Source organism: Ips typographus, linkage group LG8 (genome assembly GCF_016097725.1).
Source record: "Ips typographus isolate SLU linkage group LG8, UJ_Ityp_2.0, whole genome shotgun sequence".
NCBI lineage: Eukaryota > Metazoa > Arthropoda > Insecta > Coleoptera > Curculionidae > Ips > Ips typographus.
Genome location: NC_138429.1, coordinates 5,395,941 through 5,409,620, shown reverse-complemented (window position 1 = coordinate 5,409,620; position 13,680 = coordinate 5,395,941). Strand labels below are relative to the sequence as shown.

The window sequence follows — 13,680 nt, the reverse complement described above, 5'->3', positions numbered from 1 at the left end:
TACATTTACTTAGAAGGCGGTAAAAGTGGTCACAACTGACAGAGCGTTAGTCTAAAATTTCCTTTTTGTTTAACACTAAAAACAGTGGGAATTTGACATTGTCAAAATGTATATACAATTTCCAAAAAAAAACTAGAAAAGTCGAATATCTCACAAACAGAGTTAGATTTACGGAAATTTTGCAAAAAACTAAAAACGTTCAGAATGGCTTTCTGCACATAGTAGATTAGCGCAGTTACAACTGGCAGCTACTTTCAAAATTGATTGTTTTATTTTTTCGTCTTTTTAAACACTCTGTGTGTGTTCAATCGTGTATTGGTTCGCACGTGGTGAAAGAGCTAGTTAAGAGGAACATTTTGAGCTTTTTAGAGTCGCTGAAACCCCAAAAATGGCAGAAATACAAACTTTTAAAAGTTTTGATTCAATTTGCAAAAAAAGTCAAAAACGGGAAATTTTGCAAGATACGTCCTAAATTTAACTGTTTCTTTTTCTGTTTTTTGAACTCCCTGTATATGTTCAATCGTGTTTCGGTTAGCACGAGGTAAAAGAACAGTAAAATACAAACATTTTGAGCTTTATAATTTCGATGAAACCCCAAAAATGGCGGTGATGAACTATTTTCAAAATTTAATGCAACTTTCAAAGAAATAAACTAAAAGAGGTCGATATCTCAGAAACGGTTACAATTACGAACATTTTGCAAGAGATCTATAACTTTCGGCACTCAGTGGGACTAAGTTTACACTCACTGTTTCAAAATTGACTGTGTTTTGAACAGTTCAGAATGACTTTCTGCATCCATTTACATTTACTTAGAAGGCGGTAAAAGTGGTCACAACTGACAGAGCGTTAGTCTAAAATTTCCTTTTTGTTTAACACTAAAAACAGTGGGAATTTGACATTGTCAAAATGTATATACAATTTCCAAAAAAAAACTAGAAAAGTCGAATATCTCAGAAACAGAGTTAGATTTACGGAAATTTTGCAAAAAACTAAAAACGTTCAGAATGGCTTTCTGCACATAGTAGATTAGCGCAGTTACAACTGGCAGCTACTTTCAAAATTGATTGTTTTATTTTTTCGTCTTTTTAAACACTCTGTGTGTGTTCAATGGTGTATTGGTTCGCCCGTGGTGAAAGAGCAGGTTAAGAGGAACATTTTGAGCTTTTTAGAGTCGCTGAAACCCCAAAAATGACAGAAATACAAACTTTTAAAAGTTTTGATTTAATTTGCAAAAAATGTCAAAAACGGGAAATTTTGCAAGATACGTCCTAAATTTAACTGTTTTTTTTTCTGTTTTTTGAACTCCCTGTATATGTTCAATCGTGTTTCGGTTAGCACGAGGTAAAAGAACAGTACAAGACAAACACTTTGAGCTTTATAAACTCGTTGAAACCCCAAAAATGGCGGTGATAAACTATTTTCAAAATTTAATGCAACTTTCAAAGAAATAAACTAAAAGAAGTCGATATCTCAGAAACGGTTACAATTACGAACATTTTGCAGGAGATCTATAACTTTCTGCACCCAGTGGGGCTAAGTTTACACTCACTGTTTCAAAATTGACTGTGTTTTGAACAGTTCAGAATGACTTTCTGCATCCATTCACATTTACTTAGAAGGCGGTAAACGTGGTCACAACTGACAGAGCGTTAGTTTAAAATTTGCTTTTTGTTTAACACCAAAAACAGTGGGGATTTGGAATTTTCAAAATTTTTATACAATTTTCAAAAAAAAAACTAGAAAAGTCGAATATCTCAGAAACAGAGTTAGATTTACGGAAATTTTGCAAAAAACTAAAAACGTTCAGAATGACTTTCTGCACATAGTAGATTAGCGCAGTTACAACTGGGAGCTACTTTCAAAATTGATTGTTTTATTTTTTCGTCTTTTTAAACACTCTGTGTGTGTTCAATCGTGTATTGGTTCGCACGTGGTGAAAGAGCTGGTTAAGAGGAACATTTTGAGCTTTTTAGAGTCGCGGAAACCCCAAAAATGGCAGAAATACAAACTTTTAAAAGTTTTGATTCAATTTGCAAAAAAGTCAAAAACGGGAAATTTTGCAAGATACGTCCTAAATTTAACTGTTTCTTTTTTCTGTTTTTTGAACTCCCTGTATATGTTCAATCGTGTTTCGGTTAGCACGAGGTAAAAGAACAGTAAAATACAAACATTTTGAGCTTTATAGTTTCGATGAAACCCCAAAAATGGCGGTGATGAACTATTTTCAAAATTTAATGCAACTTTCAAAGAAATAAACTAAAAGAAGTCGATATCTCAGAAACGGTTACAATTACGAACATTTTGCAAGAGATCTATAACTTTTGGCACTCAGTGGGACTAAGTTTACACTCACTGTTTCAAAATTGACTGTGTTTGGAACAGTTCAGAATGACTTTCTGCATCCATTTACATTTACTTAGAAGGCGGTAAACGTGGTCACAACTGACAGAGAGTTAGTTTAAAATTTGCTTTTTGTTTAACACCAAAAACAGTGGGGATTTGGAATTTTCAAAATTTTTATACAATTTTCAAAAAAAAAAACTAGAAAAGTCGAATATCTCAGAAACAGAGTTAGATTTACGGAAATTTTGCAAAAAACTAAAAACGTTCAAAATGGCTTTCTGCACATAGTAGATTAGCGCAGACAACTGGCAGAATTGATTGTTTTATTTTTTCGTTTTTTTAAACACTCTGTGTGTGTTCAATCGTGTATTGGTTCGCACGTGGTGAAAGAGCAGGTTAAGAGGAACATTTTGAGCTTTTTAGAGTCGCTGAAACCACAAAAATGACAGAAATACAAACTTTTAAAAGTTTTGATTCAATTTGCAAAAAAAGTCAAAAACGGGAAATTTTGCAAGATACTAAAAATGTTCAGAATGATTTTCTGCACCCAGTATTCTACTTACTTACTTAAATCTGTTATTTTTTATTTAAGTGAAATTTCCAGACTTTTCGGGCTCTTCTTAACAAAAATTGTTATTTTCTCTGGCTCTTCAAATGCTAACTCTGATCCAAAGATTATAGGTTATTGATGCCAAAATTTACCAATGACCTCCAAGAGCGGACTATATTAATATAAAACTCACTATAGAATCATATAGTAATATGAAAGTAAAGTAAGCAAAATCAGTTTGCAATTCAATAGACACTACACCTACACGAAAATATCACATGAACAGATCAAACATAGGTATTCCAACACTTCATATATCCATAAATACCAAAGAAAAGTCCTTCAATTTAATTTGTTTCATAAAATTTTTGTGAAAACCCTACATCAGTAGTACAGTCCTATTTAGGAATACTTTAAAATCTATTTTCTATTTATAATGACTTTTTCAAGAAATCGTTACAAAATAACGATATTCCACTACCCACGTTTATTTCTAATGGTAAACATCAAAGCGGAAAAGTTCAACAACTCATTAATGCGAACCACAAACTCCATTCAGTCCATACAGATATCAACTCAAGTTTTGAGGTTCTATTTGCCTCATTTTGTTAATAAGTAAAGGATTTACATTGATGTTTGCTAAAACTTCGGTTATATGTTTACTAGCAACTTGGAAAATTCCTGTTTAAGAGGCTTGCCTGCGGTTGTTGTGAATGTGCCTGCCTCTCTACATTGCACAAGGGATTACTCCATTTTATTGAAGTTGTATAATCCGCTGTATTTATGTTCGTGTACTTCTTTAATGAATGCTTGATGTATTTTAGTGCTATTAGGAACAATAATTCGAACAAAATTCTTAAAAGTAATCGCCACGAAAAACGTTGTTTTGCGATCTTTCGGGTCAATCATCAATCATATGACCCAAAATGGAAGGGATTTTTTATGACCTAATGATATCACAGTTACGGTAATGAAGTAATTCATGTGAGAAGGCGATAAGGCCGAAGTTGGCAAAGATCGATAAACGTCTGCTTGCAGCCACCATATCCAACCTCGTTAATCTGAAAACGTGTGTGATTTTCGGTTTCTGGCATTTCCACGCTTTCTCGGAAAACTTTGAGCCGGTTTGTTCCGATTACTGCTTCGGGTAATGCTATGGTAACGGTCTTTTGTTCTGCGACTATTTTCGACTTATTGTTGACAGCACCACGGCCTGCACAATAGTTATTGTATAGTCGTTTCTTCGTATTCTATTTACGAGAATGATGCAAAGCAAAGTTTTCTTTAGATTTAATTTCTGGATTAGTTCAGCATAACCACACTAATGCATTCAAACATTTGGTCGCCAGAAAAACGTATTAAATCAATTAGACGCTTGAAGAATAGTATTTCTACGACCAATGTTATGTTTTATGAAAAAAAAGCAGCAAGAAGCATAACTACTCGTACCTATACTAATTTATTGTTAGAGCCTATTAGCAATCAATATTTCAACTGAATGATTTATTAAAAGTTCGATAAGATTTTGATAAATGGTTGAAAATAAAATAGTATACAAACCACGGTAGAAAGTTTAATTTCTGTCTCGAGATAAACTTCCTAATTTCTCGACAGAAATCAAACACTTTCCACCTGAGTATGTATGTACTGTTGTCAAGAAAGTGTGACTTTTACTAGTGGCACTTTTCCACCCATGGGAGGAAAATACTTTAAGTTTCTCTGGTGGCACTTTCGCTCCCCAGGTAGTGAAAGTGATACTTTCATCTCTCAAATTATTGTCATAGTTGCTTTAATGTAAAACCGCCTTTAGTGACCAAATTCTTCTTCAGATGAAGATCATTCATCTGCATTTCCACTTAAGAGTAAAGGAGAAAATCAATTAGGAAGCTCTATTTGTTTTGAATATGTCGGATCATAGCTTAAGTTGGAAGAAAGAGAAGAGTTAAGTGATGTATGCAATTTGGGAAATATTAAAGTCATCATATTATAATTTAGAAATGATGTACCATTTTCTTCTGTTTTACGTGAAATATCACAATCTTTAAAAATAAGCGAGATACCTTACCTGAAATGGGACAACCTCTTTCTCTACTAGTTAAACACACAACTTTGTTACAATTTTATTATGTGCATAAATAACATTTTATAATACAATTTATTGAATTAAATAACATATTTTAATTTGATTTTATCTTGCGGCTCACAATATGGCAAACATAACATAAAACAGATATGACGTATGAATTTTTTTCGATTGTAATATACAAACACTAAACCGTTTATTTCCGGTCTGTATGCACGGATTATAGACAATACATCAAATTAATCAAAATAATTGGATTTTGCGTGTTTTTTTTTTGGTCAGGTTCATGAATGTAGTAAATTGAAAAAGCTATTTTTGGCTTCAAACAAAAATTGGTTTATTGGAATTTCTGCTTTTAGCAAACAGCTGGAACTAGGTATTTCAAAAATTCTTCTAGTGAACAATATATGAGCAAAAGGTATGTCGTTGACAAACCCTTGTTGTGGATTTTAGTGAAATGCAGCTGGGCAATATTTCAAAGCAAACGCAGAAAGAAAAGCGGCTTTTCTAAATTCCAAATACATTCCTCGTTCTTCACGTAATACACTTCAGTATTTTCCGGTCGTCGATATCTATTGAGATATCAAGGAAAGACGCTTTATAGAAAATCCTCGGATTTTCTTTCGGTGTTATGGAAAACGACCTGTATGTATATTTGCTCTTGTCATTGTAAATTTGCAAATTTGTAGCAATTATTCTTGACACTGCGTGAAAGTTGAAGATAAGACGGAAAAGAGGGCTGAGTGAAACAAGTCGGACTTTTGATCCTGTTTTTCCGATACACTACTCCCTCACAAATTATATTTAATCCCCCAGTTTATCCTTATAACCGGCAGCTTTAGTTTCATTTATCACATGCTATCTGGAGCAACAGGCTGGGATTTCTATTTTATTGCTTTTTTTGTTTCGGTGGATATAATCGTTAGTTTGTCTGGGGGCTACCAAGATGTCTGTATTACTTTTATTGTATCGATCTTAATTTGATTTTTTTTACAAATTAGAAACGTTTAGAATGCTTTATATTACACACTTTTAAGGAATTACTTTTCAAAACAATAATTGCAATTGGTAATTATTGATGTTACAGATTTTTCATTACTTGAACTACTTTAAAGGAACTCAATAATAGCTTTCAGAGTAATTCAACTACTTTGTTTTAACTGAAAGGAATACTGTTTACTTTTGTTCTAATTAAGTTTTTTGTGCCTTAAATTATTTTTATCTACTACTAGCATGTTAATTAATGATTCACTACATAGTTCACTTTGACTTAAGTAATAAACCATTTTACGATAATTATTACCGCACTCGTGTGGTAAAGCACCCTAATAGTACAACAAACCAATTATTATCCCACTAGTGTGGTAAATTATCTCAATGTAACGTAACCCAAAGTTAGGGTTAAAAATTACAAGTTTCTCTGTTAATCATAGATAATAGTACATTATTGAATGAGCATGTAATGATAGCTATTACTCACAAACTTTGCGTAAATCATCGAATGAGTAATAGAATACTATACTTTTTCTACGATTGTGGTAAAATTAAGAAAAAGTCTAAAGAAAAAAATGGTAGCTAGTTTTATTTTCTATCAAAACCTTAGAGATACGTTTTGTTCTTAAAGTATTAGCTTAGGAATGTATATAGGGAAAAGTGTCCTGTGAATTCCTCTTATACTTTTTTGGTAAAGATCTACGAATATCCTATATAATAATGTAAATAGAGAGTATATAAGCCAGTATATAACCCAGTACTTTTTTGAGTAATTGCGACTGCTCTATTTAGCAGAACAGAGCAAATGCTTACACCCTAAACGCTCTAGTAGTTGTTATAATTGTAAAATTAATCATAAATAAACTTGCTTGTATATATCCTATGCATTATTTGTATTTCCTAGTATACCATCAAAAAAACTATAGTTTCAAAGAGCGATTACGTTTATCTGAAATGTATCTTAATGATTAAAGACAATGTAAAAATAGAGATTACGATCAAATGTACCTACAATATGGTAATAAACAATAATGTCAACATAACTTGCCGTTTAATGGATTACGAGCTATAGATTTGTCATTAGAGAGATACCGTTATTATTAACGGTGGCAAAACCGGCGACAACAAGAAGTCATAAAAGTTTCCCCCAGCGGAAAAGCCCTCCCCCAAGTTAAAGGGGGAAAAGGCCGTGACGCCACCGCCACCGCCGAGGGCGCAGTCTAACTCAATATATTCGATCAAGTTTTATTAGGTTGTACCCATGTGTCGGTCATAATTATTATCTTTGGGACTAGTAAATTGATTTGGTTACGGTTTTGTGTGGGAAATGATGATAGATTTAGGGGCACGCCAAGACGCTTGAATATGTGTAAATCCTAACCTAAACTAAACTGTACCATCCAACTCTATCAGCATATCTTAACTGAGCTTCTGTTGCTAAACCTTAGTTTAGCATTAATTTTGTTAACAATACAAACAAAAATCAAATAGTGTATATCGAGAATTTACGGTTTGTACATTTTTCTCAACTTTGAGTGTATTATGTGACCTTAAAATCAAATTGAACTTAGAGTAGTAGCAGTAGACGTTTACGCTTTCAATTTGACTTTTGACATTTCAACGTTCAACAAGCCATAACATAACAAAGAATTTGTTTTAATTGTTTATTTAGTTTGTGTCTTCAGGGTTGCCAGATTCGTCGACTCGATTTTCTCCAGTCGAAATAAGAAAATAAACACAATTTTCTTTCAAAAATTACAAATAACCGAGATATTGGCAGGGAAATAGATCAGCGCAAGTGAACAAGCTTTTTAAAGATATCACAATTTGACAGTTCCTAGCTTGGTTCCTGTGACAGTTAGGAAGTTCGTTTTAACGTCAAAATGTAGCTTAAAACTTCTACTTTCTTTTGTCAAGACAAAATTTGTACGAAAACAACACTAATAACTGAGAAAACCAGGATTAGATCACGACAAACTTAAATACAAAACTTTAGTACATTGTATACTCCCTTCCACAAATTTTGAATGTATAGTGCGTTTCTTAATGGTAATGGTAGGTGTGGATGGTGACAGATGTACTACGACCTGATTAGATCTATTGTACCCCATCTTCTTCTGCTATCTCAAGGTTTCCTTGTTCATAGCAGCCCCTCAAGATTTAGTTCCTTTAGGAATTTTAGGATCTTGAGTGGATCTGTTTGAGGTATTTCTTCCACAGCCAGCTGGTGTAATCCCAGAGTGTTTAATCTTCTGTGGCGTACAGCATAACACTCCAAAAAGTTGTAGTGGGGTGTTTCTGGTTCTTCTCCGCAAAACCTACAGGTACTGCCCTCTTCTAGGCCTAGCTTCTTTAGGTGTTGACAATGACCCGTTAGAAACCCCGTTAATGTCTTAAGACTAATTTTGCTGAGGTTAATCAGTGTCTTCGATCTTGCTCGGTTAAAATTTCCGGTCCCGTCGTAGTCAGTTGTTCTTCAGCTTTATTAAGTACTTCCTGGGCATATGCTTTTCCAAGGCCGCAGAATGGTTCTGGCCCGATCAGTGGCGCTGATGCTCCTTTTCATGCCAGAGTATCTGCTTGTTCGTTACCCTCTACTCCGATGTGCCCCGGAAGATCATTGAGCTTCCCTAGGCCCTCCAGAACCATCACCGAGTTGATGTTAGATGAGCCCAACGCTTTGATGGCTGCTTGGCTCTCGGAAAGGATCGCAATTTCCTTGTTCCGGTATTTCCTGTCGAGGTTAAACTGAATACACCATTCTATGGCGTGAATTTCCGCTTGAAAAATGCTAGGAAACTAACCCATGGGTTCGGAGTATTTGGTGCGAGGCCCGTAGACTTCTGCTCCAGTCCCCTCGGGAGTTTTAGATCCATCCTTCCGTATACAATGTTTGAAGGGATTCTCTGCTCCAATCTCTCTTGGTGCTCAGTTTCGTTCGAAATTGTTTTTCGAAACTAAACTTCCTGATGATTTCGTCCGTTGGGAGATCGGCGAGGTGTGCACTTTCAGTAGGCAGTGAGTCTCTTGCACTGTGTGCTCTCCTTTTAAATTCGGCCTTATCCAACCTCAGATGTGCTCCCCAAGCAGTTCTTCTCACCATGATGTGGAGCGGTATGAGGTCGAGAATTACCTGCCGTGGGGGTCGATCTCACGCAAATCAAACCCAACTGTCATTTTTGAAGTTACCCGACGTTGCCATATAATTTTCTTCGTCTGCCTCCATTCTGTTTCTGTTGTTGTTGTTGTTGTCAGTAGGTTGTCCTTCTATTTTTGTGTTGCAAATGTTGCAACAATGATTGTTCATGATTTGCGTTGATTTGAAATATGTTTATTATCAACATTGGAGCAATATTGTCGATATGCTCTCAGTTTAAACCGCGTATCCTATGTATAAAAATAAGTATAGTTTACTATATAAACTATGTTTTAAAAATGGTTCTTAAAGAAATACAGGGTGTTAAAAGTTTTTTAAACTTAACTATTTCTCTGCTGCCCCAATAATGTTTTTTCTTAAAAAATCAAATTACTCAGTTTAAAAAGTTCAGTTTTGTCATTTACTTCATTCGTAATTGTAACTGTTTTGTCAAACAAATTGTTTTTTTTTTTCAGAAAAGACATCTTAATTTATTGCACATTAGCAGAAAAATTGGGTTGGTTTTTTTTTGGAAATTTTGAAAAAATTTTCTAAATTGAACAAGAATGTTGAATTTTTTATAAAAGAAAATCATTGACGCACCAAAAAAATTTTTGGGAAGAAAAAAGAGGGCTCAATCCCCCAAAACTAACATCCTGTAAAGTTTTGCAAAAACACATTACAATTTATTATTTATTAACAATTTAAACTTTTTCGTATCTCTTATAGTTTCCGAGATCCCAATGGTCAAGGTCGAATTTGAATTACCTTGTATATTTTTAAAATAAAGATAAATAACATTTCTGAAATATATTAAAGAAAAGAAGAAAATTTCTTACTTCCTTTTCGTCCCTGTATACGACATAAAGACAAACCATTTAAAAATCGTAATAAGACAGATGTATTCATGAAGAATCAAGCTACAATTCATAAAAAAAATGATAAAAATCGAGCGAAAAATTGAAGAGGAAATTGATGTTAAACTAAGTCTAAATTTTGACCGCTCCTCTAATTTTGCCGGTGTGTGTATTTAACAAAATCAAGATACTTTTACTTATTAATTTTACCAACAAATTACGTTCCTCATTCAGTTTTATGGAACTGAATTTCCCTTGACTTATACTGAAGTTTTCGTTTATGATTATTTTATAAAAAACCTTGGAAGGCTGTCTTCAATAATAGGTTAGGTTAGTTAAAAAAAAGAAATTGAGTTAATAAGTTAGTAGTATAACTTGGAGCAAAACAAAAGTTATAAGATAAATAATAATTGTATATTTTAAATTTTATTTAGTTTTGCTCACAATTGAATCTCACCACTAACCCAATGTGGTGGTAAACGAAGTAACTTTTGATCAAAATTCCCTTCTTTTATAACATTATAACGAAACAAAGTACTAAAGAGGAAGAATAGCTTTGAAAGCACAATGAAATATGAGGACACATCGATCCGGTTGACGTCGCATTCATTTGTCTTCGGCTTCATAGCTGGTGCAATTTGAAACGATATCATTTCCCAGTTATTGATTCTTTAGAAAAGCCATATAATAATGGACAACTAGGGAAACTGGTTTTGATTGCCCTCGGGAGTTTAAGGGATATAAGGGTCAGAGTAATTTTTAGGATTAAAGTGAAAGTTAACATATAAAATGAAATTCTGAAATTAGTTTTTATTCTGTTTTAGTTGCTTCGAGAAAACATCCCGAACCATACTATGGAACAAAAATAGATTCATTCCAAGTATACGGTCATGGAATCAAAGGGACTGTGTATGCCGTAGACGAGTCGACAATTTTTATAAAAGGTTTTTCTTACGACGGTACAGGCCCTGATGCTTTTTTCTGGATCGGAAATTCCCCCAGGCCCAGTCCCGAGGGAACCATCATACCTTTTCCAGATGATTACTACGAAAGGTAAGTGCATTGTTATCAAAAATCATCTTCCGCAACTAATTTGGCTATTACTTTTATGATTTTTTTCAGCATCCCTAGTTTTTTACCGGGTTTCAGGCCTCTTTTGTTTTAGTAGGCCCTTAAAAATCCTCCCCAGTGTTCGCAAGTTGCCAAGTCATCAGTTGCCGGATGATTGTATGGGATGTTTCAAACTTTCAATATCATTTATTACACTGAGAATTTAATCTGCTTTAATGACATCCACCCTCCTTTCTTTTACCGTTTGCGTGCCTCTTAGTCTAAATAGAGCCGTTTTTGCACTGTCGACTGTTTCACCATTACCTTATTAAACGTTTTGTAGTAGCTGTGATTCATTAAGCTAAATTATCTTTATTGTTTGTAATTATAAACTCGCCCCAGCACATTTTTCACCGGAGGAACTAAAAACCTGAGTCTCTGTAAGCTTAGGACTTAAAGGAGCTTAGGGAACGATTTACAGAACAAGCGAAAGCGATGTTAATAATACAAAACAATCGCCAGATCTTTAAAAGGATTTAAAAAATCGATTTTCCACGGAGAATTGCGGGGAAATGAACAAAACAGAACAATCCAATTTGTTAATTACACACAAGAATGACAGAATTTCATTTATTTTCGTAAGAAATTACTACCTTTTGACAAAAAGTCGTCAATATCTCACATTGTAAATAAAGAACAAAGCTGACGAAAATTTGTAGATAATGATTAATTGAACATTTTGAAACTTATTTCAAAATGTTGCTATTTGATAACTTTTTGGTTTGGTGAGTCAATTAGGCTGGTTTTCACTGAGTTTAGTCACTTTCTAACGGAGAAGTATGGCTTGCAAGTTAATGAAATTTTACAAGAGGCATTCTAGAGGATCGGACACTTCAGCTAATATTTTGTTGAACTATAAAGAATTGATGGACAGATTAAAGAAAAAATGCCTGAATAATCCATCCAGTATCTGATCAACAATAACATTTTTTTTTTATCAATGAAAATTTGGGTAATCTAGTTTTTAAACTGTATAAAATATTGTAAAAGTAGGTAGTAAAATTCCAGAGGCTTATAAAACCTCTCAAAAATCTATTATGAATACTAATAAAAGATTATTATAAAATTGGCAGATGTTTCCAAAACCATTTCAAAATGTCAAAGGCGTCTAAAACCTCGTCAAATATTTCAAGAATGTTTTAACATTAGATATAGAGACACCTCTAAAAAAAGTAGTAAAGTGTTTCTAGAATTTAGTTAAAAATGCCAGAGGCTTCTAGAATCATTTTAAAGGTGCCAGAAGAGTGTAAAATCTTATCAAACATTCCATGAAGGCATTCTTTAAAATTATTGTAAAAACACGTGTGTGTACAGAAGAATTCTAAAATGTAGATTAACAAAAAAGCAACAATGGCGCCTAATGCCAACAAAAACAGAGCCAATTTTCAGCTGTACAAACTTGGCAACCGCGCTCATTTCTACCAACCCAAGGACCGTTAATTACCAACTTGATGTATTTTTTTTTTCAAAAATCACAGTTTTCTTAATTTCCTTGTTCAATTTGGAGAAAGATCTCCTGTAAAATTTTGATTCAAAATTCTGTTTCCGAGATAACCGGGTAATAATCTGGTCATCTGGGAGGTTCACAAGTTAATTTTTGACATCTAAAATAGTCAAAGAAAGAAAACTAATTTTTACTGGCGCTCAATTTTCATTTTATCAAGACAAAGATTATTGCTAGACAATTTTATTGTATTAAACTCATTTTTTACTACTAAAAATAGTCTAAAAGTTTACTTTTAAGGCTAGAAATGACCTTACTAAGACTAAAGAGAGTCTAAAAGTCTATTTTCAGGACTGAAACAAGTCTAGAATTCAATTAAACACTGGAAACTGTCGAAATTCATTTTTTGGATTAATTCATTTTTTAATATTAGTTTTTAAGGCTAATATTGTAGCATTTAGTGCCTGTATTGATTACCGAAGAGTCTAAAACTTGACGTTTACTATTATAAATAGTCTAAAACTCGATTTTTCAGTCTTACAGCATTAAAAACAGTCCGTATTTCTTAGAAATGCTCCAATTTTGTAAACCGTTGAGTGTAGAAGTCTATTTAATAGTGAGGAAGCTTGAAGTGACATTTTCAATACTGTGAACAGTGTACAAACTGGCTTTCAGGTCTGATAAGTCAAAAACTTTGTAAAGATAGTCTCAAAACTCAATTTTTCGAGTTAAAAGCAGTTTTAAAGCACTAAAAATAGTCCAGAGTTCTAAGAAAATAAAAGGAAAGTAAAAAAACTTGAAAAGTTAGTTTTCAAGTTAATTTTTATGAACCTAGAGTCAATATCCTGTATTTAAGACTAGACTAGACTAGATCCTGTATAGAGACTATTTTCAAGACTAAAATATTGAAATTTGTCTTCAAATTATGAAAACTTTTCAAAGTCAATTTACTGGTTTCTAAGTCAATTTTCAGGACTAAAGTCAATTTGTCCGGAAACTATAAAAACTGGCTACAACAACATTTTGAAGTTTTTTAAGTCAATTTTCACCGTTTCCGGACATTTTTTTAAGTTGGTTTTGTGTCTTTGAACGTAATAATTCAATTATCTCGTAAACGAAGTTGCAAATCAGAATTTTATAAGAAATACTTTCTTTTTCAAA

The 13,680-nt window shown here is 33.3% G+C and overlaps 1 protein-coding gene across 2 annotated transcripts in view; it reads left to right on the top strand.

The window, feature by feature from the left end:
- LOC145732927 (protein Skeletor, isoforms B/C) overlaps positions 1-13,680 on the top strand; it is a 53,354-nt gene that overhangs the window by 20,674 nt on the left and 19,000 nt on the right. For both annotated transcript variants that reach the window (XM_081985478.1, XM_081985479.1), the window contains exon 2: positions 10,790-11,018. In XM_081985478.1, the coding sequence (XP_081841604.1) occupies positions 10,790-11,018 (229 nt within the window). The remainder of the gene's footprint in view (positions 1-10,789; positions 11,019-13,680) is intronic.